The 23,673-nt window shown below is 37.1% G+C and overlaps 1 protein-coding gene across 1 annotated transcript; it reads left to right on the plus strand.

Annotated features, from left to right (window-relative positions):
* The first annotated feature begins 2,574 nt into the window (after positions 1-2,574).
* On the plus strand, positions 2,575-5,361 carry STRIT1 (small transmembrane regulator of ion transport 1). Its single transcript, XM_027092797.1, has 3 exons — positions 2,575-2,639; positions 5,079-5,177; positions 5,277-5,361. Exons 1-2 carry the CDS (start codon positions 2,627-2,629, stop codon positions 5,171-5,173), a joined length of 108 nt encoding a protein of 35 aa, XP_026948598.1. The 5' UTR covers positions 2,575-2,626; the 3' UTR covers positions 5,174-5,177; positions 5,277-5,361.
* The last annotated feature ends 18,312 nt before the right edge of the window (positions 5,362-23,673 follow it).

Genomic DNA, 23,673 nt, shown 5'->3' on the forward strand with positions numbered 1-23,673 from the left:
TCTTCCCTCTTCTTCTACGTTTGGAAGAGTTTTTAAGTGTTAGTGTTAACTCTACATGTTTGGTAGGATTCACCAGTGAAGCCATCTGTTCCAGGGCTTTTCCTTGTGGGACAATTTTTTGATTATGACTTCAATCTCTATTTTTTATAAGTCTATTCAAATATTCTATTCCTTTTTGAGTCAGTTTTGGTAGTTTATATCTTTATAGGAATTTGTCCATTTAATCTACCATGTGTAGATCTTTCTACTATAATTCGACACTGATAGATAAAAATGTTTGAAAAGTGAATAAATTCTGATTTATCTTGAATAAAGAGCCAAGTATTTGAATTTTTTAGCTTAAATACCCTAGAACAATCTAATGTCACCTTGATAATTAAGGATTTGAGGGTTAAATCTTCAAGAAAATGCAAATTAGACAATGTACTTACGTACCTAAATGGTATGCCCTAGGAGGAAGATTAGAAAATGGTAAACTATCGGGTTTATGAGTTCAAAGCAAAACTAGTCCAATAATGAATAAAACATTTTTTTCCTAAATAAATACTATAAAACTTTTTTTTTTTAACTGAAGGAATACCAAGGAAATGAGATTCTAGATTGAAACTTTCTCTGAGATCGGGGCAATTCATTTTCATTGAAGTAATTTTTTTTTTTCCTGTCTCTTTCTATAGAAAAGAAAAATAAATGAGTTATAAAGTAATCTCTCCTCAGAATCCAAATTTGTAGCAGTAATGTTAATAGTTCATATCAAAAAAAGTTTAAGACAACTGACATGGAAATAAATATTTTTAATGTAGAAATATTTTCATACATTCTATCTTTATCCACTTCAGGCAGATTATTTTACCCGAGTATATGTATCTTTGTTCTTTGGAGTGTACCTTACTGTTTTTTTTAAGTACCTTTTTTCTTTTTTTTTGGCTTTAAGAAAGGGTGTTCATTTGAGCCCATTTAGTTAAAAATTTCAGCATTTAAGTGAAATTGCCCTCGATTGACTTTTGTTCAATATGTAATTATTTAATATTGGAAAAACCTCCTGACTTTATCAGGGATTTTTTTACATAATCTCTTTTCTTATCTGGTATAGACAGGCATTTTTTCAGCATTAAATTGGAGAGAGGGAGAGAGAGATGATACCTTGGCTTAAATGACATTAAACAAGCAACAAATTTACCAGATTTTTGGTTGCACACTCTAATCTATAGGTATATGACTTGAGGTAGAAATTCATATGTTATTCTTGCCTGTGTGGGTTGTAGCATTCTGCATTCATATAATAGCAAGTTCAGTGTGGTCGAAGCATCATTGCAAATGGGAAAGTAAAGAGGTGGGGCTTTTTAGGTATCTTGACAAGGAGTTCTGATTTTTATTCTCTAGGAGATGGAGAACCATTGGTGGTTTGTTTTTTTTGTTGTTTTTTTTTTGCTGTACGCGGGCCTCTCACTGTTGTGGCCTCTCCTGTTGCGGAGCACAGGCTCCGGACGCGCAGGCTCAGCGGCCATGGCTCACAGGCCCAGCCGCTCTGCGGCATGTGGGATCTTCCCGGACCGGGGCACAAACCCGTGTCCCCTGCATCGGCAGGCGGACTCTCAACCACTGCGCCACCAGGGAAGCCCCATTGGTGGGTTTTGACCAGTGATGAGACATGTGGTCATCTGCAGGAAACATTACTCTTGGAACTGTGTGGAGGTAGATCTGATCAGGTAAATCTTGTTTTCAGAGGAGGACACTCAGTCTTGTGTTAGATTTTTTCAAAGTCTGTTACAAGGTCATTTTGCAAAAGCTTTCCATCCAGACCCAAAAGTTATTCCAATGAGAATCTAGAGCATAATCTAGGTCATGTTACATAAGCCAGGTTGGACTTTGAAAAATGGAATGTCCTATTTTTATACATTGCTAATAAAAACAACAAGCTATGACTGCTCTCTGAAAAGTCTAGGCAATACCACAGCGTTTTATTGTTTTAGTTTCTAGGACATTTATATGACAATTTTCTGTTTTTAGAATGGTTCATAGGAAGGGGCACTATTTTATCTTTTGTATTCTGTAATATAATAAAGAACTGTCTCTATTTGATATAACTTTTTCATTTCATCTTTATGACACTTCTTCCTTGGGTAGCTATTACTATCTTTATTTTAAAATCAAAGAAGCTGATGCTCAGTTAAGCAACTGGCCTTTATTACAGAAATAGCAGAATTGGAATTTGAAGCCAGGTCTCTCCAACTCCAAAGTCCTTTCTTTCCAATATACCACCCTTCCTCTTTAATAGGACTTCTCTAAACGCAATGCCATCTTTCCTCTGTACACCCCCTTCCCAACATTTCCTTCATGTTGTCTGAGGCACTGGGTGAGTTAAAAAAAATCTGCCTATCACTGGGTTAGGATAATTCAACTTAATTGTTTAGGTCATGTAGCCCCTTGTTTCCTCCACAGTAACAGGATAAAGAAAGCGACAGAGGAGTTCTGCTTTCCACTGTCTTACATCACCCAGACAATTGGCAGCCAGGAGTCAGGCAGCTGTCACACTCTTCAGATGTCTATTTAAAGTTCAAAGAGATGCTGGATAACAATAACAAAGAGGTAAGCGTGGCCCTGACCAGCCCACCCCACAACAGGAAGAATGGCTGAAAAAGGTAAGATTTAAGACCTCCAACTCTCTTGGCAAAAAAGGCTCCAGGCTCCCTGGTTTATTTTCTGTTTCACAATATTTTCTGTTTCTTAGCTATTCTGAAGAGTGTGGTATCTCTGCTAAAGGATCATTAACCGTATATGTTAGTGTGGCTGAAAAAATGCATTAGAGACGCAATTTATGGACCATGTCTATACGTTACGTGAATAATTTCGAAAGGATCAGATAAACAAAAGAGCTTAATTTGTTCATGCTTGTTTTGAAAGATGAGTTAGAGGCCAGTTATTCTCCAGTGTTGTACTGGATTTGAGGCGTTGTGGTGTGCTGGGCTAGCATTAAGGACATTTGAATTCTGTGTCAGATCTGCTACTAAATGGCCATGTGAGTTTGGGGGAAATCCCTCTACCTTTCTGAGTGCGTTTTCTGACTCTGAAACAAAAATAAATAAAATAGGCTTAGTATGCTTCACATCTGAATTTCTTTTTTTCTGTTTTTTAAATGTTTTTTATTTTTAAGAAAAATGATTGACTGTAATAAATGATAAAATGGGCTGAATATATATATATAGTGTCCAAGTAAGTTTTCAAATGCCTATGGGAATTGATGCTTTTAATCCTGACAACAATCTCATGAGATATGAAGTGTTATCATCATTCCCGTTTTATAGATAAGGAAACTGAGGCACAGCAAATTTAGTAACTTGCTTGAGGTCACATATAAGAGCGTGGTGGCACCAGGTTTTAAACCCGGAGAGAAGAATTTTGGAATTACTGTTCATATTTAAAAAGAGGTTTTGTGCTTATTTGTGTTACTAGTGTGACGTATGCAGAGTATGTTGTGTTCCTAAATATTCCTATTTCAAACCAATGCTACAGATTATAATAAAACTTAAAACACTACTGTTAACAGAACACAAATGCAGGTATACTTTGAGTATTTAAATGCACAGTCAATTGTATTGTTTTACAAAGAATAATAAGTAATGAGATACACTTTTAGTGCTTTATTATATGTAAATTTCAGAACTGTATTAAAATATGCTTGTATAAAATACTTAAAAGTTAATTCCAATATTTTAATTGAGCATTTATAAGTTCTTTGAAATTGGGAAAAATACTAAATCAATATAGGAGTTCAAGAAATTACTACGTACTTCCACTGTAATGCTACCTTAATTCATAAAAAGGCTTTCATCCAAATGAGAGTAAAGAACATATCATAAAGTTTCCTTTATCCTTAAAGCAATACCACATGGCAGGTAACGAGAAAGAAAGGGTTTTTTTCATTTAGAGGTTAACGCTTTGTTCAAGGTCACAGTGAGATGGACAAGCAAGGAAAGCTGCTGAACTTGTGAGAGTTGAGAGACTCCAAAACTTTTGGAAAAATAGATTTAAACTATAAAAATCCATTTTAATTTCAGAATATTTGCTGTTATGAGTGTCTTCTAATTTTAGAAGTGTCTCATTTCCTGATGATTTTAATAGCACTTAAAAAATTTCACTTTTACAGTGATGGAAATTGTAATAGGAATGCAATTGCTAAGAATATGCATTTTCTTTGTTAGCTAATGGCATAAAATCTGTGTTTTTCAATTAGGAACATATCTGAGGCTTTAACACAGGGACATTAATTCTGTACTATGTGTTTCTGTGCTGTTTTGAATCATTTTGTGTGGTGTGTTGGTTGTAACAAGATTGAGATGCAGTGAATATTAAAAAAAGATACTTTTATAAGTTGCTGTTTTACAGGTAAGGGTACAAATAGGAGACACAAGAGGAATTATTATACTTTTGTCTTTTACGCGTGTGTTGGATCAGTGTAGGTTGCCGTATTGAGCCAGTTAAAAAAATAGAATATCTTTTCTCAATGATTACATAAGGTATAATGCTTTCCTTTTCCTATGATCAAGGCAGCTATCAAGTCTAAGAAGGATTTTCAACACCTTTCCCTATGTTATGACTAGTTTAGTAAGAATTACCTCAGAGTCACTTTCCAGTGTTTCTATGTAAACAGCTGGTCTCTGTGTTATTGAACAAATGCATGAATCTGTTCTGTATATACTACACCCACACCCACACAGTAATTAGAGTTTACAAAGCCTTTGTAAACACGTGATGCCATTTGATCCTCACAACAACTCCAGGAGGTGTATATCACAAGTTTCATTCTCTGTATCTTACAAATAGGGAAGTTCAAGCTCAGGATTGTCCAAGGTCACATAACTGTAAAAGGAAGGCCTATGGTTTGAACACAGGTCTTCTATTCCAAATACCCAGCTGAGTCACAAGTCCCTTTGTAGAAAAGAAAATAATAATCTTGTATGGATGTGATTAGAGAGTGTATTTTTCCCTTGATATTATACCAGACTTCCTCTTATCCTTTTGATTCAGAAGATTTAATACCAACATGACCTACCTGATCTGCTTCCTCTTATTTTTTCCAGCAGCGGCTACATTTTCACACCTTCTGGTCCCTATTCTTCTCTTGATTGGCTGGATTGTGGGCTGCATCGTAATGGTTTATGTTGTCTTCTCTTAGAAAGGTAAAGTTTTCAATAATTAAATATGTTTCTTCACAAAGAATACACATTACTCCAGAAATAATCTTTTCTGTTTTACTAATGGAACATTTTATCGTGCAGGCAAGAAGACTTCAGGTTGACATCATTTAGAAGAATTAAAAAAGCACGAAATGACAGATTATTAAATGTTTCTCATGTAAATAACTGCAATGTTTGACATCAGTTTATAAAACTTGCATTTGTAAACTGGTACTTCAGTGGACATAAGAATCTCTTCAGAAACATGTTTAAAATTCTGGGTACAAATAATAACTATAAGAAAATATAGATGAATTTCTCTACAACCTGGGAGTAGGAAAAATATTCCTACTTAATATGTATAAGCAATAGGAAAAAGTTTGGTAAATTAAATTACATTAAATTTTTTGGCCACCCCTCAAAAAACAGAAAAACAGAAAAAATGAGCTAGAGATAAGAAGAGACAGTTCATAGAAAACGAAAATGTGAATGTAAACTTGACCCTTAACCTCTTACAATAAGAGAACTGTAAATAACACCGCTTTGAAGAACCATTACTCACCTGTCAGATGGGAGAAAATGAAGATATACCAATATATGTCTTGGTAAGGCTGTGGGGAAATAAGCACTCTCATATACTGTCTTTAGAAATTCAAAATGGTACAACATTTTTAGGGGTGTTCAGCAATCAAAATACCAAAATTACATATGTATTTAACTTTTGACCCAGCTATCCCTCTTCTAAGAATATTGATATTTCCACAGGTACACTGCTAAAAATACAAAATGGTATATGCACAAGTCTATTCATTATGGCATAATCTGTTAGAATGAAACCCTGGAAAAAGCCAAATATCTATTAATAGAAGACTAACAAACTGTAGTCTATCTACATAATGTGGCACTTAAGCAGCTGTAAAAAGGAATGAATGAAGGGGGTTCTCTATATGCTGATGTGATGTTATCTCCAGGGCAAAGTATTTGGTGAAAAAAACAGGTACAGAACAATGTATGCTACCTTTTGTGTAAAAAATGAGGGGTTATACCAATATGCACACATACCTGCTTATACTAAAATACTGGAACAGAGGAGCCAAAAATGGCTAGATATCTCTGAGTGTCCCTTGTTTTCGAATCAAGTAAATATCTTATAAATTAAAAGAACAAAGAAAAAGAAAAACATAATCCTCAAATTTAAAGCAAATTGAAACAAATCTAATAGTACATCAAATTGGTGGAGGACCTGTTAAAACACAGGTTGCTGGGTCCCACTCTCAGAGTTTCTGATTCAGCGATCTGGTGTGGGGGGCCTGAGAATTTCATTTCTAACAAGTTTTCAGGTAATGTTGATGCTGCTTGTCCAGAATCCATAATTTGAGAACTACTGCTCTAGAAGTGCTATGGTCTGAATGTTTGTGTCCTCTCAAAATTCATACATTGAAATCCTAACCCCCCAACTTCGATGGTATTGGGTGTTAGGGTTGGGATTGGGAGGTGATTAGATCATGAGTATGGAGTCCTCATGAATGGGATTAACACCCTTATAAAAGAGGCCCAGAGAGCTCTCTAGCCCTTTCACCTTGTGAGGACACAATGAGAAGTTTGCAACCTTAGAAGAGGGCCTCACTTGAACCTGGCCTTGCTGGCACCCTGATCTTGGACGTCCAGCCTCCAGACTGTGAGCAAAAAACATTTGCTGTTTATAAGCTACCCACCCGTCAGTGTTGTTTTGAAATAGCAGCCCAAGTGGACCAAGACAAGAAGGGACCCAGTTTCTTCCTGGTAATTATAGCATCCTTTTTTATTCAATTAATTTTCCTACTGAAATTAATCTCATCAAAACAATTAGAGAAAACTTTGGCTTTATTCACTGATTCTTATCTTTTAAACTTGGTTAAACATTTCAAAAAAGCTTTTTAAAAACTTCTGTTTAAAGAAATATTTATAAAATGCTAACATAAAATGTGTATAAAATTAGGCTCGACTATTTTCATTAACAACTTGACCGAGTTTTAGTTTTCTCCAGACTTGAGAAGAATGAACTCACCTTGAATCAGAGGGCTACTGGATACGGCTCCTGCAGTGTTGTGAAAGCTGATTGTTAACTTTTCAGGAATTTTGAAAGTTAGGTTACATCTCATTGGCAGCTGGAAACTGGCCACATGGGAGTATTTACATAACAGCAATCAACAAGTACTATAAATCAGGGCTTCCTCCCAGTGGACAGCCAGTTCTTAAGTACACCCCTGACCTGAATCCCCTAGACTTCCCTGATGCTTATATGGTTTGCGAGGGCTTCAAGACCATCTATTATTTTTTTTTCCCTTCTTCACATTCTGTTTGAGTTAATTAAAAATATGGTCTTTCTATTCACTTGACCTCTTTCTGTGCTATAGACTTTAATGAGAAACCCATGAAAGCAGTAGACTTTCTCAGAATACATACATTCAGACAAAACTGTAGATGTTATTTCAAGATGCTATTTCAATGGATTTCCTGAAATCCATTAAAAGACTCCCTAGGTAAAGTAGCCCCTGGGCTGTCACCAACTTTCTAAAGGTTTTAGGCTACTTTACAGCTGGGCTCTGGTTTCCCTTGGGGTTAAGGACATCAACTCATATTTTAGCTTTCTTCCTGGCTAGAGACTGGGTTTTTCTGTACATCTTTCTGCCGACACCATTCCTGCATCACCTGTCATCTTTCTTGCATTTGTATACCACAGAGTCCTGCCATTTGGTTAGAAAGTTATAAAACAAAGTTGTGGCAACCTATGTTTTACGTCAGAACAACTTTACTTTCTTTAGTCTGGAGTCTTTTTCTCCACACGTACTGGTCCTTTTCTTTAGGCCTTCGAAGCTATAGGTTATCTCATTTCTTGTTCAAATGTGTGCACAACTTTTCCCTGGAACACAAAAAGCTTCAGCATTCCCATAAATCTTAATTTTCTATCTATCTTTGACAAAGACTTTCTTATTTCAAGGGCTCAATATTCTTTTCCTTAGTACTTTAAAGCAGACTGTAATGTTGTTTTTAAGCAGCAGTAGAAATGAATTTCCCTATAATAAGTATTTTAATTCCATGTTTACACATCCAACCTGATCATTTTCTCAGAGAGAACAAAGAAAGCTTAGTGCAGTGAAAAGACCAAAAGTTTTGGAAGTCAGATTGTTGTATTCTAACTTGGGAGTCCTTTGAGGAGTTAATTAATCTCTCTAACCTTAGTTTCTCAACTATAAAAGAAGAAGAATATTTTCATGGGATTGTTGTGAGGACTGCAGTGTTTTCTAAACCTGCCTGAACTGAAACAATTGAGTCATTTGTTAAAAAGACAGATTCTCAAGCTCCTGCTCTGGAGAGTTCATTTCATTAGGTCTAGAGAAGGCCTATTATGAAATCAATTCCCCAGGTGATTTTTAGTATCACAGAAGTTTGGAAACACACCTATCATATATGTGTGTGTGTATGTAGGCATTACTCCCTGGTACATGAGACCCTGATCAATGACAGCTTATATCAGTAAATCCAAACCACTTTTCTGTTTATAGCTGCAACAAAAAATTAGCACTTTATTATATTAGCTTATATTACATTATACTTTTTAATTAAATGAAGTATAATGATACATATTATTTGTCCACTAATATTTTCATATATGTGAGTTTTTTCCTCTGTTAAATTGAAGCCCTTTATGAGTGAATCTATTTCTCATCTCTCCAACTCATAGTACAAAACAGACAACTAACAAATATGTAGCAAATGGGTAATTATTTCCCCCTTACAATATTCTTGAATGCACAATGTTGATGTTCTAACTTTGAACTTTCAAAATGTCGTTGGAGCAATGTAAGCTGGATTGGAATTCTCAAAGAAGTGATTACTGATCTGTGAGCAATAGGATTAGGTAGGTGATGACATACAGATTTCACAAGGCATAGAATCTTATATGCTTTTAAATTTCCAAAACCTTCAGCTTACATTCTATCAAACTGCAGCTATAACTATTTGAGAAGAAGAGTTTAATGAGTTAACTGTTTCTTAAAATTTTCTGATTGCATAATGCTCGGCCTTACATCATCACCAACCCTCACTCTGTGCCCCTCCCCCTCAAGGCATGTATTGATGTCAGAGCTGAGAATACTACTTTCTCTATACTGTAATTAGGACATAAAAACCTCTCAAAGAAAGCTTTTTTATTACTAGCCATGTCTGGAATAAGAGGTAAATTCCAATGAGTTTTGAAATATCTAAGGAAACTCCTCATGAGCAACCAAGCCTGGTAGAGCTGAGGAAATTTACTAGAGAATAGAAGGTTAGAGGTGAGATCCCTGTGCACAACCCACAGTAATGTTTCCATCTACAGTTGGCCCTCTGTGACCACGAGTTCTGCATTGTGGATACAACAAACTGCAAATCTAAAATATTTGGAAAAATTCCAGAAAGTTCCAAAAAGCAAAAATTGAATTTGCTACATGCCAGCAACTATTTACATAGATTTACATTGTATTTACAACTATTTGCATTGCATTTATATTGTATTAGGTATTATAAGGAACATAGAAATGATTTAAAGTGGATTAAAAACTTAAATGTAAGACTAGATACTATAAAACTCTTAGAGGAAAACATAGGCAGGACACTCTTTGGCATAAATTGCAGCAATATCTTTTTGGATCTGTCTCCTAGAGTAATAGAAATAAAAACAAAAATAAACAAATGGGACCTAATTGAACTTAAAAGCTTTTACACAGCAAAGGAAACCATAAACAAAATGAAAAGACAACCTACAGAATGGGAGAAAATATTTACAAACTGTGTGACCAACAAGGGATTAATCTCCAAAATATACAAACAGCTCATGCAACTCAATATCGAAAAAGAGATAACCTAATCAAAAAATGGGCAGAATATCTAAATAGACATTTCTCCAGAGAAGATAGACAGATGGCCAAGAGGCACATGAAAAGATGCTCAACATCACAAATTATTAGAGAAATGCAAATCAAAACTACAATGGGGTATCACCTCACACTGGTCAGAATGACCATCATCAAAAAATCTATAAACAGTAAATGCTGGAAAGGGTGTAGAGAAAAAGGAACCTTCCTACTCTGTTGGTGGGAACGTAAATTGGTACAGGCACTATGGAGAACAGTATGGAGGTTCCTTAAAAAACTAAAAATAGAACTATCATATGACCCAGCAATTCTACTCCTGAGCAGCTACCCAGAGAAAACCATAATTCAAAAGATATATGCACTGCAGTGTTCACTGCAGCACTATTTACAATAGCCAAAACATGGAAGCAACCTAAATGTCCATCGACAGAGGAATGGATAAAGAAGCTGTGGTACACATATACACTGGAATATTACTCAGCCATAAAAAAGAATGAAATAATGCCATCTGCAGCAACATGGATGGACCTGGAGATTATCATACTAAGTGAAGTAGGTCAGATGGAGAAAGACAAAGATAATAAGATATCACTCATATGTGGAATCTAAAAAGATGATACAAATGAACTTATTCACAAAACAGAAATAGACTCACAGACTTTGAAAACAAACTTATGGTTACCAAAGGGGAAAGATGGGAGAAAGGGATAAATTAGGAGTTCAGGATTAACATATAGACACTACTATATATAGAGAGACACTACTATATATATATATATATATATATATATATGTTAGATAGTCAACAAGGACCAACTGCATAGCACGGGGAACTCTACTCAATACTCTGTAATGGCCTATATGGGAAAAGACTCTAAAAAAGAGTGGATATATTTATGTATATAACTAAATCACATTGCTGTACACCTGAAACTAATACAACATTGTAAATCAAGTATACCTCAATATAAGATAAAGATTAAATTAAAAAGATAAAATTGGATACATAAAAAAATAAAGTACACAGGAAGATATGCATAAGTTATATGCAAATACTATGCCATTTTGTGTAAGGGACTTGAGCATCTGTGGATTTTGGTATTTGCAGGGGTCCTGGAATCAGTCCCATGCAGATACCCAGGGAAGACTGTAATGTCTATCTGTAGATCTTGTAGTTAAATAAATCTTCTCTTTTTATTTTCTGAGGAAATTATTTCCCATTTTTACTATTTATTTTATTATCCCTTATTATTGCTTATTGCCGTTTCTCAGACATTGCCTCCCCCTTTTTCTTTCTTTCTTTTTTTTTTTTGGACAAGCAGAGGAATTCCACTTAAAACATAAATATACATTGGCCTAAGATTCCTTTATAGGAAAGAATACCGAAAGCTGAAGAATAATATTTTGAGTTGGTAATTTCCCAGAGAATGAGATGGATGAATGTTTTACTTTTATTCCACTCTCTTTTGAAAGTGATTTCTTGGTTTGCAAAAGTGAGATGGGTATGCAATTTCTTATAAATCATCTGAATGAATCCTGTGTGGGCACAGAGCTGGGTTTTTTTTTTTTTTTCAGAAGGTCAGAAATAGTCAAGAGTTTAAGACTTTCATCATTATCCTAGATTTAAGTCCATTTTCAGTCATTTTCTTGGGCTGGACATACATGCCGTTATAAATTCAAAATTCCAAATGACACAAATATATATCTGTCAAAGTTCTTTTTGGAGCTTATGTCTATGAATATTAAAGGAAATTAGATATTGATTGCAATCTTGATGCTGAATGAAACAGGGTCATGGAGAAACTGTTTTGAGTTGTTATAGGTTACTCGCTCTGTAAAATTGGTCCAGAAGTGAAGAGTAAATGGAAATAAGCTTCTTAGTGGTTTGCATACTGATGTGCTCAAAGCCACATTTTCTCTCATCTGCATCATGTGAAGGTATACTCAGGATAGGATGCATTTTGATTTAGAAAATGCAATCCCTTAGTCTAATAAACCTCGTAATCTCATCAGCATGTTGTAGACATTGGGCATATTCCTCATTTATGTTGCTAAAGGTAGAAACTTGCTTTTGAGCCTGTTGACAGATTGCTTTGGAGTCAGAGTATGATCACCTCTTCAAGCAAGTGGCCAGATCCATCCAATTTTGTTTTTCCCTTTCTGCTCCTGTTCTTTTATTTAATATTCTCTCACTTTTCCTATTCTCATATTTAACCAACACACTTTTCCACTTTCAGTAGCCTGTGCAGAGTAATGGGATCACCTTTAATACCAGTAATTCAAACTTCCCTAGTTGTTTCTTCCCTCCTGATGAGGAACCCAGGAGGGTCTCACGGGGGCATATAAATAAATGTCTGCTTCTTCTAGTCACTACTTCTCCTCTGCAGAGCCCCACAGTTTCTCCCAGGCACCATGGATGCTTTCCCGCTTCTCCCTACCTCTCCCATCAGAGCTCTCATTGGATTTGTGTGGTGGTCTACAGTCAAGTTGCTGTTCGTGGAGTTCTAAAGCAGTACTGCCTAGGCCACAATGTGCCTCAGAGCTTAATTAAATAGTTCTTTCCATTTTTATCCTCAGCCTCTCCTCTCTCTCCCTAGAACCCAGACATACATCCAGGGCAGGCCTAGACGGACTCACCCGCCACACTGAATTCACAATTGCTGCACCAAGCTCCTCAAGCCTGGCTCCTTCTCTGACAGAGATGAGTTCTTCCAGGGGCTGCTCAGGTTTCTGCAAAAAGCCTTTAGTTCAGTGGCCCCATTAGGATGCCAAACAGGCTGAGAACTGTTTGGATCTCACTGCCACCCTAGTAACATATCTGGATTCTCAGAGTCCTCTGATACAAACAAGCGGGGTCAGTTATCATTTAAAACAAAATACAAGTCTCAACCCACCAAACTGATTTTAAAATCAGTGACTTGACCAACAATTTGAAAAGCACTACTTAGAATTCAGTGTCTTTAGACATTACCATCTTGGTAAGAGCTTTCTCTGACCACCCATATCTCCAAACATACACACACACACCCATCTAGGGTCTTTATTCTTCCTAAGTGAGACAATTTCCCTTTTGCATCCACCACTAGATGGTAAACTTCTTCAGTGTAGGACATGTGACAAAGTAGGATTCACTGGAAATAACAGGGAAATGTCCAACAGATATATGTCAAGTGAATGAATGAATGCCTGAACATTGCCTTTAACCAAACAGCCTCATGTGACATATCAAGTTTGTGAAGCTCTTGGCACAATGTCTGTCACTTATTGAATGTTCAATTTGTATGAGATTATTTTAGTCATTATTAGTATCATAAACTTCCTCATTACTTCTTACATACATTCTTATTTATTGCACCCAACAACTCTGTGAAGTAGATGTTATCATCATCTCCATGCTGTGGAGATAAGGGAACTGGAGTGCAGAGATGTTGAGACTTATTCATGATTATTATAGTTAATATTATTACAACCAGCACTTGAACACACATCTTCTGATTTTGAATTACAAATTGTTCTTCAACTATACTATATGATCACCAAATTACCAGATTTTCCCCCCCAATTATACTGTGTGATGCACCAGATTTCAGGGGAAGGAAATCATTGACCTAAATAAGGGATTGACAGCTACATGTTTCTTCTGGGCAATACTTCATTTTCATGCTTCTTGGTCTCCACAGTTAAATCCTTTAGCAAGATCTCCCTTACCTCTTTTAAACTCCTTTTGGTTTTCTATAATTTTCTGTTATTTCTGTGCAATGTTTTCAAGTTCTTAGATTTCTTACAGTCCCTTGATATAAAGGCAACTTGTACCATAGAACTTAAGGTTCTTGACCAGCTCTATATCTGGGCTGCCTGCTCTCTCTTATAGCTCTAGGCCACTTCTGCACATTCTGTTCCAAAAAGAACCACTATTGGCCCTAACATACTCCACCTCTCTTCCCAACACCTACATTTCTACAACTGTCGATACTTCCTTCCACCCTTTAAATTTTGGCTCAACATGAATCTCCTCCATAGAACTTTAAACCTTTCTCTCTATCTGCAGATACGGAGAGTAGTTGAGAGTTTTCATGTTGTCAGTACGGTACAGAGATATTTACACAGGCGTTTGGAAGTAAAACTATAATCCCTAGATATCAAGAGTTTTTAGATGCTTGCATAGTTCTAATAAGAATAACATATGCAGAAGACTGTCATCAAAAGGTACATATGCAATAAATGACTTCTCTCTAAACATATTTCAAACACTATAGAAGAAAGTAAAAAGCTTAGATTCCCTTCACCTATCTTTAATTCTACTCCCTGGTCAGAGATAACCACAATTAGCAATTTAGTGGGTATCAATCCAAAAATCATTTCAATGCATTTACAAAATAGTTTGCATGTTATAATTGTAAAAATGCTTTCTTATACATTATTTTGCTTGATTCTCATGAAAGCTCAGTGTATCTAGATGTGTATAATGAGACTTATGAAGGTAGACTTGCCCAAAATCTCACAGCTGGTCACCAGCTCAGCTGAACTTAAATTCTTGACCTAGGGCTCTGAATCACATGCCAAGTACTGTTCTAAGAATTTTGCCTGTGTTAGCTCATCTAATCTTTATGATGGCTTTCTTAACTAGGTATGATTTTTATGTTCATTTAAAGATGAAGAAACAGATTCAGAGAGGTTAAGTAACAAGCTCCAGTCACACAGTTTGTCACTATCAGAACTTGAACCCAGGCAGTAACCTTTTGAGCCTGGAGATCGCTATGTTATGTTGTATATTCTTTCTGCTATAGTAAATTCTGTCTCAAAGCCTGTGCATTTAAGCCTGGTAGAGCTTCAGAGAGCATTGTACTCTTACAGCAAATGATTTAGATCTTATTTATGCTGCTGCACGTATCTATATTGCTTATATTTCTGTATCCCATTAGATTGTCTCGTCATGTAGTTAAAGCACTCTAAACAGCTCTCCTTGGTGAGGTGCTCAATAGTCTACCTTCTTTCCTCCCCTCCCCCGCTTCTTTTTCTTCTTCTTCTAAGGCAGAGGCTGATGTATTCACTTTCCCACCATTCTTGATTGTATATCCACTAAAGGCGGTGTACAGTGACGATGATGTGGGAGCTCTGAAATTCTCCCTGGGGGTTGCCTGGAATATGTCTCTAGAAAGTAATGATTTTAAAACTTTCAAGTTTAGGGACTTTGCTTCACAGTCTTGGGACTTACAAGTGATACAAAAATACCCACAAAAATAATCCTTTAGAAGACCTTAAAAAAATCTACATCTACATAAATTCACTTTAGAGAAAAGTGAAAAAAATAAATCAGTGGGCATTTCAGTAGTAATTCTAATACAGGAATCCAAAGAGGTTTTAAAACAATAACAACAGCAGCAACAACTCATTAATCATTGTAACTTTATGGACACAGTTAGTGACAAGGAAAACTTCTGAGAAGAAAAGTGGTGTGATGTGTAAACATGTCAGGTCATAGGAACAGAGTGGAGTCAAAGCAGACAGCAAGGTTTTGTGATGCATCGTCTGGAGGAAAGCAGATGCAGGGTCAAGTGTAGGGCAGAGCTCTTTGTTACATTTTCAAACCATATCCCAGTTTTCACTGATGTCAATATAAGAAATTTAGCTACCGAGAAGCATTTGAAACTCATTGCCTATGATAATTTTGCTTAACAGTTATCAGCTGGAATTTCTTCTTTTAGGGGAAGGCCATAGCCCAGGGAGTGAAAGCATTAGTGCCCTTCTGATTAATCATCTTAGTCTAAGAAACAGTAAAGGAAAAATCTGACTGAATACTCAGCTCTGGAAAAACTGTTGGAATTGTTCTGCCCTTGAGATAGGTGAAGTATGAGTTGGTGACTGCCTATAGAAGAAGGACCTGAAGAATGATGGAAACCTAAAGGCTCAGTAATGATCAATCATGTTGTAGTTAGACTGATTTCTGACAAAACTACTCGATGTATTCTTTTTTTTTTTTTTTCACGTCTGGCCCATAGTTTGATAAAGGAGTATAAGGGAGATTTTTCCCTAGCAAGTTGATGAAAATGTGTTTTACAACCAGACCAGGGATCTGTGTAGTATGAATTATCTTTGCAAATAAGCATCCAAAGCTATATTGTTGTTTGGTGTTGCGTGGGTAAGGATTGGTTTCTCTCAAGTCAGTGCACTCTGTATTTATAAAGCATACCCCTCAAACCACCTTTCTAACCCATCCCTCTACATCCCTCTAAATCTTACTTATTGCTTTTCAGTAATTCACTACTATCATTTTTGCTCCCATTGGGTTTTATCTAAAGGAATTTTAATCACTTAGTAAAGAAAATAAAGTCTGTGTGGCTATGTGTGTGTCTCCTGAAAGAGAAATTTGACAAAGACCTTTCCTTCCTTTTAAAACTATATCAAGTCTTTGGGTATTTCTTACTCCGGTAGTTCTCAAAATTTGGTCCCTGACCTAGTAGTATCAGCATCATCTGCAAACCTGCTTGAAAGGCAAATACTTTGAATCAGAAACTTTGAGGGTAGGGCCAAGCAATTGGTGTTTTTACAAGTTTTCCCAGTGAATCCGAGGCACACATGCTCAAGTTTGAGAATCCGATGCACACATGTCTCCAAGCCATCTCTCTAACTTTCCTAAAATATCATCTCAGCTTGGGCATGTATCAATAAAAAATACTGACACAGTCTATTTCTTTGAAATCCATGAATTTCTTTTTAAATTAAAGATTACAAAATGGTTTTTGCTCTCTTTCTGAATCCGGCACTAATTTAGTCATGGTGAATTCTACATTAATATACATGTCGATAATTTAGGGGTCCCAGATTCACATGCCTTTGGGGACAGCAAGGTAGCAGAAGTGAGAGAGATGGAAAACCAATATAAGAAAAACAGGGAATACTGACAACTTTGTGAACAAATGGAGAGTTCACTCCTTCCTGCTCAAATTCATTGAAATACATATCTCAAAGAATATTGTCTGTTAGAACATATCTTCCTACAACCTTTGGTTTACACTGCAGCCAATAAGACAAACAAAAAGATCCATTTAAAGTCTACTCTCAAGGAAAGAACTTGTAAATAGTGATTTTAATTCTGATTGCTGTTGGAATTACATATATATGTAAATAAAATAAAAATGTATAGTACAGTAAAATTCTTTGCTTTGAGTTACACTTTAGGAAACCAAAGTAGGGTTTATAACTAAGTTTAAAGACTTGTGCAGGCTTTGAGATCTTTTTACAATGACTTGATTTTATTTCCTCATCTGATTTCACTTAGCATTAAGTTAAGAAATATATGCAAGAGCAAATACAAGACAGCTGTAACTTGTAAAGAAATCAAAGTGTGGGGAGGCAGAAAAATTAATGTAAGATCTACTTTTTTGATCTAAGATCACTACTATACAGGACTCTTGGGCTTTTGGATAAAAAGTTAATATAAGTAAAGCAAGTGTTACTGATTTCCTTTCATCTAATGAAGGTTTATAAAAGAAAATTACATTTCTGGGTTTTTTTTTTTTCCCTTTGAAGAGATGATATTGGCTTTCCAGTTAACAAATACTCCCCCCTCTCCTTCACCTCAAAATTTGAAAAAGAGACTTTTTTTTAGCTTAAAGATTATATTTGTTTTCACTGGGCTTCTGGAAACTATATTATACATTTAAATAAAATTTAGAGGAAGGGTCTTTTTTCTCTTCCAGTTTTATTGAGATATAATTGACATATGGCACTGGTTGTTTTAGGTGTACAGCATAATGATTTGACTTACATATATCATGAAATGATTATCACAATAAGTTTAGTGAACATTCATCATCTCATACAGATACAAAATTAAAGAAATATAGATTTTCACAGGAAGAACTCTAATCTGAAGGGCCAGGTACAAGGCTTCTGCCTGTGGTACACAATGAGCAAGTGAAACTAGGTGAAGCACAAAGGAAAAATAAGTTCCACCTAGGAAAACCACAAACTAGTGAAAAGTTTACTAAGGTAAGGCATTGGAGGAGAGATCTCCACAAACACAGGAGGGGAGGCAGATTTTAAGAGCAAAAATTGGGATGGGGGCCGGGAGGAGCAGCCGAGAGGCAGAGTAGAAAGACCCTGAGCTCACCTCCTCTCAGAAGCACACCAAGATCACAATCATCTGCAGAACAACCATCGAGGAAGAACACTAGAACCCACCAGAAAAGATCTTCTACAACTACAAACATAAAGATGGAACCACAACAAGATGGGGAGGAGGGGCAGACTTGTGACGTAATCAAATCCCATACCTGCTGGGTAGGCGACCCACAAAGTGGAGAATAATTATTTCACAGAGGTTGTCCCACAGGAGTGAGAGTTCTGAGCCCCCATGTCAGTCTCCCCAGCCCAGGAGTATGGTACAGGGAGGATGAACCCCCAGAGCATTTCACATTAAAGGGCAGTGGGTTTAATTGCAGGAGCCCCATAGGACTGGAGGAAATAGAGACTTCACTTTTAAAGGGTGCACACAAAATCTCATGTACACCAGGATCCTGGACAAAAGCAGTAATTTGATAGGAGCCTGGGCCAAACCTATCTGCTGGTCTTGGAGAGTCTCCTGGAGAGGCAGGGGGTGGCTGAGGCTCTGGGGATGTAGACACTGGTGGTAGGTATATTAGTGAACATTCAACTGCATGAACACTCCTGGCAGCTGCCATGCTGGCTAATTAGAGCCAAGACTGGCCACACCCAACAGCCTACAGGCACCAGTGCTGGGACTCCTCAGACCAAACAACTGGGTGGGGATACAGCCCCACCCATCAGCAGACAGACTGCCTAAAGACTTCCTGAGCCCACAGCTGCCTAGACATGGCCCTGCCCATCAGAAGGCCAAGACCCAGCTCTACCTACCCGTGGGCAGGCACTGACCCTTCCTGCCAGGAAACCTGCACAAGCCTCTAGACCAGACTCACCCACCAGGGGGAAGACACCACAGGCAAGAAAACTATGATCCTGCAGCCTGTGGAATGAGTCTGCCAACAACAAGCCAGACCCTACACTGAGACCAGCTTGGCCCTGGCCCTTCCCGCTAGCAAGCCAATACAACCTTTGAGACACACTCACCCCAAACCCAACCATATCAGCAACCAGCCCTCCTCCTTCAATGATTGAAACAAACTCTGGGATCCCTGGGCCCTGCAGCCAGACTCCAGGAACAAGATTTGCCTGCCAGCAGTCTGGCACTAACCCCAGGATCTATCTTTACCTGCCAGTGAGTGGACCCTGACTCTGCCCACCAGTGAGCCACCACTAGCCCCAGGGACCCCCATGGTTCTACAAACATCCATCTTGTGACCAGGCCCCACTAAAGAGCAGCCAGAAGCATCTGCACAAGGCAGGGCCTGGCAACCAACCAGACGAGAGGCCAACCAAGCCTACCAGACAGCCCACATAGCCCACAACACCAGATGGACACATGCTCTAGGGGTTCTAGGGGAACCCCTAGAGCATATAGCTTAGGTGATGAGAAGGGAGGACACTGCTTGGATGCATAGGACATTTCCTCAGAGAGCCACTTCTCCAAGATCAAGAAATATAACTAACCTACCAAATACATAAAAATACACATAGCAACTTAGACAAAATGAGGTGGCAGAGGAATGTGTTCCAGATGAAAGAACAAGATAAAACCCCAGAAGAAGAACTAGGTGAAATGGAGATAGGCAATCTACCAGAGAAAGAGTTCAAAGTAATGACTGTAAATGTGATCAAAGAATTCAGGAGGAGAATGGATGCATAGAGTAAGAAGTTAGAATTTTTTAACAAAGAGTAAGAAAATATAAAGAACAACTAACCAGAGATGAAGAATACATAAATTAAACGAAAAAAAAATACACTAGAAGGAATCAAGAGTAGACTAAATAATACAGAAGAATGAATCAGTGAGCTGGAAAACAGAGTTGTGGAAATCACTGCCACTGAACAGAAAAAAGTAAAAGAATTTTAAGAGATCTCTGGGACAACATTAAGCACCCAATATTCACATTCTAGGGGTCCCAGAAGGAGAAGAGAGAGAGAAAGAACCTGAGAAAATATTAAAAGAGATAATAGCTGAAAAATTCCCTAACCTGGGAAAAGAAAGAGTCACCCAAGTCCAGGAAGTACAGAGTCCAACGCAGGATGAACCCAAAGAGGAACACATCAAGACACATTTAATCAAAGTGACAAAACTTAAAAATAAAGAGAGAATACTAAAAACAGCAAGGGAAGAGCAACAAATAACATACAAGGGAACTCCCATAAGGCTATCAGCTGATTTTTCAGCAGAAACTCTGCAGGCCAGAAGGGAGTGGCATGACTGTTTAAAGTGATGAAAGGGAAAAAACTACTACCAAGAATACCATACCCAGCAAGGCTCTCATTTAGATTTGATGGAGAAATCAAAAGCTTTACAGACTAGCAAAAATTGAGGAAATTCAGCACCACCAAACCAGCTTTACAACAAATGTTAAAGGAAATTCTCTAGGTGAAGAAGAAAAGGCCACAACTAGAAACAAGAAAATTACAAAATGAAAACCTCACTGGTAAAGGCAAACATACAGTAAAGGTAGGAAGTCATCCACACACGAATATGAAATCAAAACCAGTAAGCATGAGAGGGGGAGAATAAAAATGAAGGATATTTAAAACACATTTGAAATTAAGAGATCAGCAACTTAAAACAATCATGTACATATATAGACTGCTATATCAAAACATTACAGTAACTGCAAACCAAAAATCTGTCATAGATATACACACAAAAAATAAAAAGGAATCCAAAGACAACACTAAATATAGTAATCAAATCACAAGAGAAGAGGACAAAAGAGGAAAGGGGGAAAAAAGACCTACAAAAACAAATTCAAAACAATTAACAAAATGGCAATAAGAGTATACACATTGATAATTACCTTGCACGTAAATAGATTAATGCTCCAACAGAAAGTCATAGACTGGCAGAATGGATGCAACAACAAGACCAATATATATGCTGTCTACAAGAGACCCAGTTCGGATCTAGAGACACATACAGACTGAAAGTGATGGGATGGAGAAAATGTATTCCATGAAAGTGGAAATAAAAAGAAAGCTGGAGTAGCAATATTATATCAGACAAAATAGACTTTAAAATAAAGACTGTTACAAAAGACAAATAAGGACACTACCTAATGATGAAGAGATCAATCCAAGAAGAAGATATAAGAATTATAAATACATATGCACACAACATAGGAGCACCCCAATATATAAGGCAAACATTAAAGACATAAAGGGAGAAATCGACAGTAACACAATAATAGTGGGAGATTTACACCCCAATTACATAAATGGACAGATCATCTAGGCAGAAAATCAATAAGGAAACACAGGCCTTAGATGACACATTAGACCAGATGAACTTAACTGATATTTATATAGCATTCCATCCAAAAGCAGCAGAATACACATTCTTTTCAAGTGCACATGGAACATTCTCCAGGATAGATCACATGCTAGGCCACAAAACAAGGCTCAGTAAATTTAAGAAAATTGAAATCATATCAATCTTCTTTTCCAATCACAACACTATGAGATAGAAATCAACCACAAGGAAAGAATGCAAAAAACACAAACATGTGGAGGCTAAACAATATGCTACTGAACAACATCTGAATCACTGAAGAAATCAAAGAGGAAATAAAAAAATACCTAGAGACAAATGAAAATGAAAACACGACTATCCAAGACCTATGGAACGCAGCAAAAGCAGTTCTAAGAGAGAAGCTTATAGCCATACAAGCTTACCTTAGGAAACAAGAAAATCTCGAATTTTCTAAAGGAACTAGAGAAAGAAGAACAAACAAAACCCAAAATTAGTAAAAGGAAGGAAATCACAAAGGTCCGAACAGAAATAAATGAAATAGAGATTAAAAAACAATAGGAGAGATCAATGAAACTAAAAGCTGTTCTTTGAAAAGATAAAATTGATAAACTTTTAGCCAGACTCATCCAAAAAAAAAAAGGGAGAGGGCCCAAATCAATAAAAGTAGAAATGAAAAAGGAAAAGCTACAACCAACACCAAAGAAATACAAAGGACCATAAGAGACTAGTACAGGCAACTATATGCCAATAAAATGGACAACCTAGAAGAAATGGACAAATTCCTAGAAATGTGCAATCTCCCAAAATTGAACCAGAAAGAAATAGAAAATATGAATAGACGAATTACCAATAGTGAAATTAAATCAGTAATTTTAAAACTCCCAACAGGGCTTCCCTGGTGGCACAGTGGTTGAGAATCTGCCTGCTAATGCAGGGGACACGAGGTTCGAGCCCTGGTCTGGGAAGATCCCACATGCCACGGAACAACTAGGCCCGTGAGCCACAACTACTGAGCCTGCGTGTCTGGAGCCTGTGCTCCGCAACAAGAGAAGCCACGATAGTGAGACGCCCGCGCACCATGATGAAGAGTGGTCCCTGCTTGCCACAACTAGAGAAAGCCCTCGCACAGAAACGGAGACCCAACACAGCCCCAAAATAAATAAATTAATTAAAAAAAAAACTCCCAACAAACAAAATTCCAAGACCAGATGGCTTCACAGGCAAATCCTATCAAATATTTAGAGGAGAGTTAACACCTATCCTTCTGAAATTATTCCAAAAAATTCCAGAGGAAGGAACATTTCCAAGACAAAGATATCACACACAGAAAAAGAAAATTATAGGCCAATACCACTGATGAAGATAGATGCAAAAATCCTCAAGAAATATTAGCAAACTAAATCTAAGAATACATTATAAGAATCACACACCATGATCAAGTGGAATTTACCCCAGGGATGCAAGGATATTTCAGTATCGGCAAATCAATCAATGTGAAACACCACATTAACAAACTGAAGAACAAAACCATGTGATCATCTCAATCAATACAGAAAAAGCTTTTGGTAAAATTCAAAATCCATTTATGATAAAAACTCTCCAGGGCTTCCCTGGTGGCGCAGTGGTTGAGAGTCCACCTGCCGATGCAGGGGACATGGGTTTGTGCCCTGGTCCGGGAAGATCTCACATGTCGTGGAGCGGCTAGGCCCGTGAGCCATGGCCGCTGAGCCTGCGTGTCCAGAGCCTGTTGCTCCACAACGGGAGAGGCCACAACAGTGAGAGGCCCACATACCGCAAAAAAAAAAAAAAAAAAAAAAAAACTCTCCAGAAAGTGGGTATAGAGGAAAACATACTTCAACATAATAAAGGCCATGTATGACAAACCCACAGCTAACATACTCAATGGTGAAAAGCTGAAAATATTTCCTCTAAGATCAGGAACAAGACAAGGATGCCCACTCTTGTTACTTTTATTCAACATAGCTTTGGAAATCCTAGCCACAGCAATTAGAGAAGAAAAAGAAATAAGAGGAATCCATATTAGAAAGAAAGAAGTAAAACTGTCACTGTTTGATGATGGCATGATTCTATACATAGAAATTCCAAAAGCACCACCAGAAAACTACTAGAGCTCATCAATGAATTTGGTAAAGTTTCAACATACAAAATTGATATACAGAAATCTGTTGCATTTCTATACACTAACAATGAAATATCAGAAAGAGAAATTAAG

Source organism: Aethalodelphis obliquidens, unplaced genomic scaffold (genome assembly GCF_003676395.1).
Source record: "Aethalodelphis obliquidens isolate GAN/ISIS:26980383/991018 unplaced genomic scaffold, ASM367639v1 scaffold81, whole genome shotgun sequence".
Classification (NCBI taxonomy): Eukaryota; Metazoa; Chordata; class Mammalia; order Artiodactyla; family Delphinidae; genus Aethalodelphis; species Aethalodelphis obliquidens.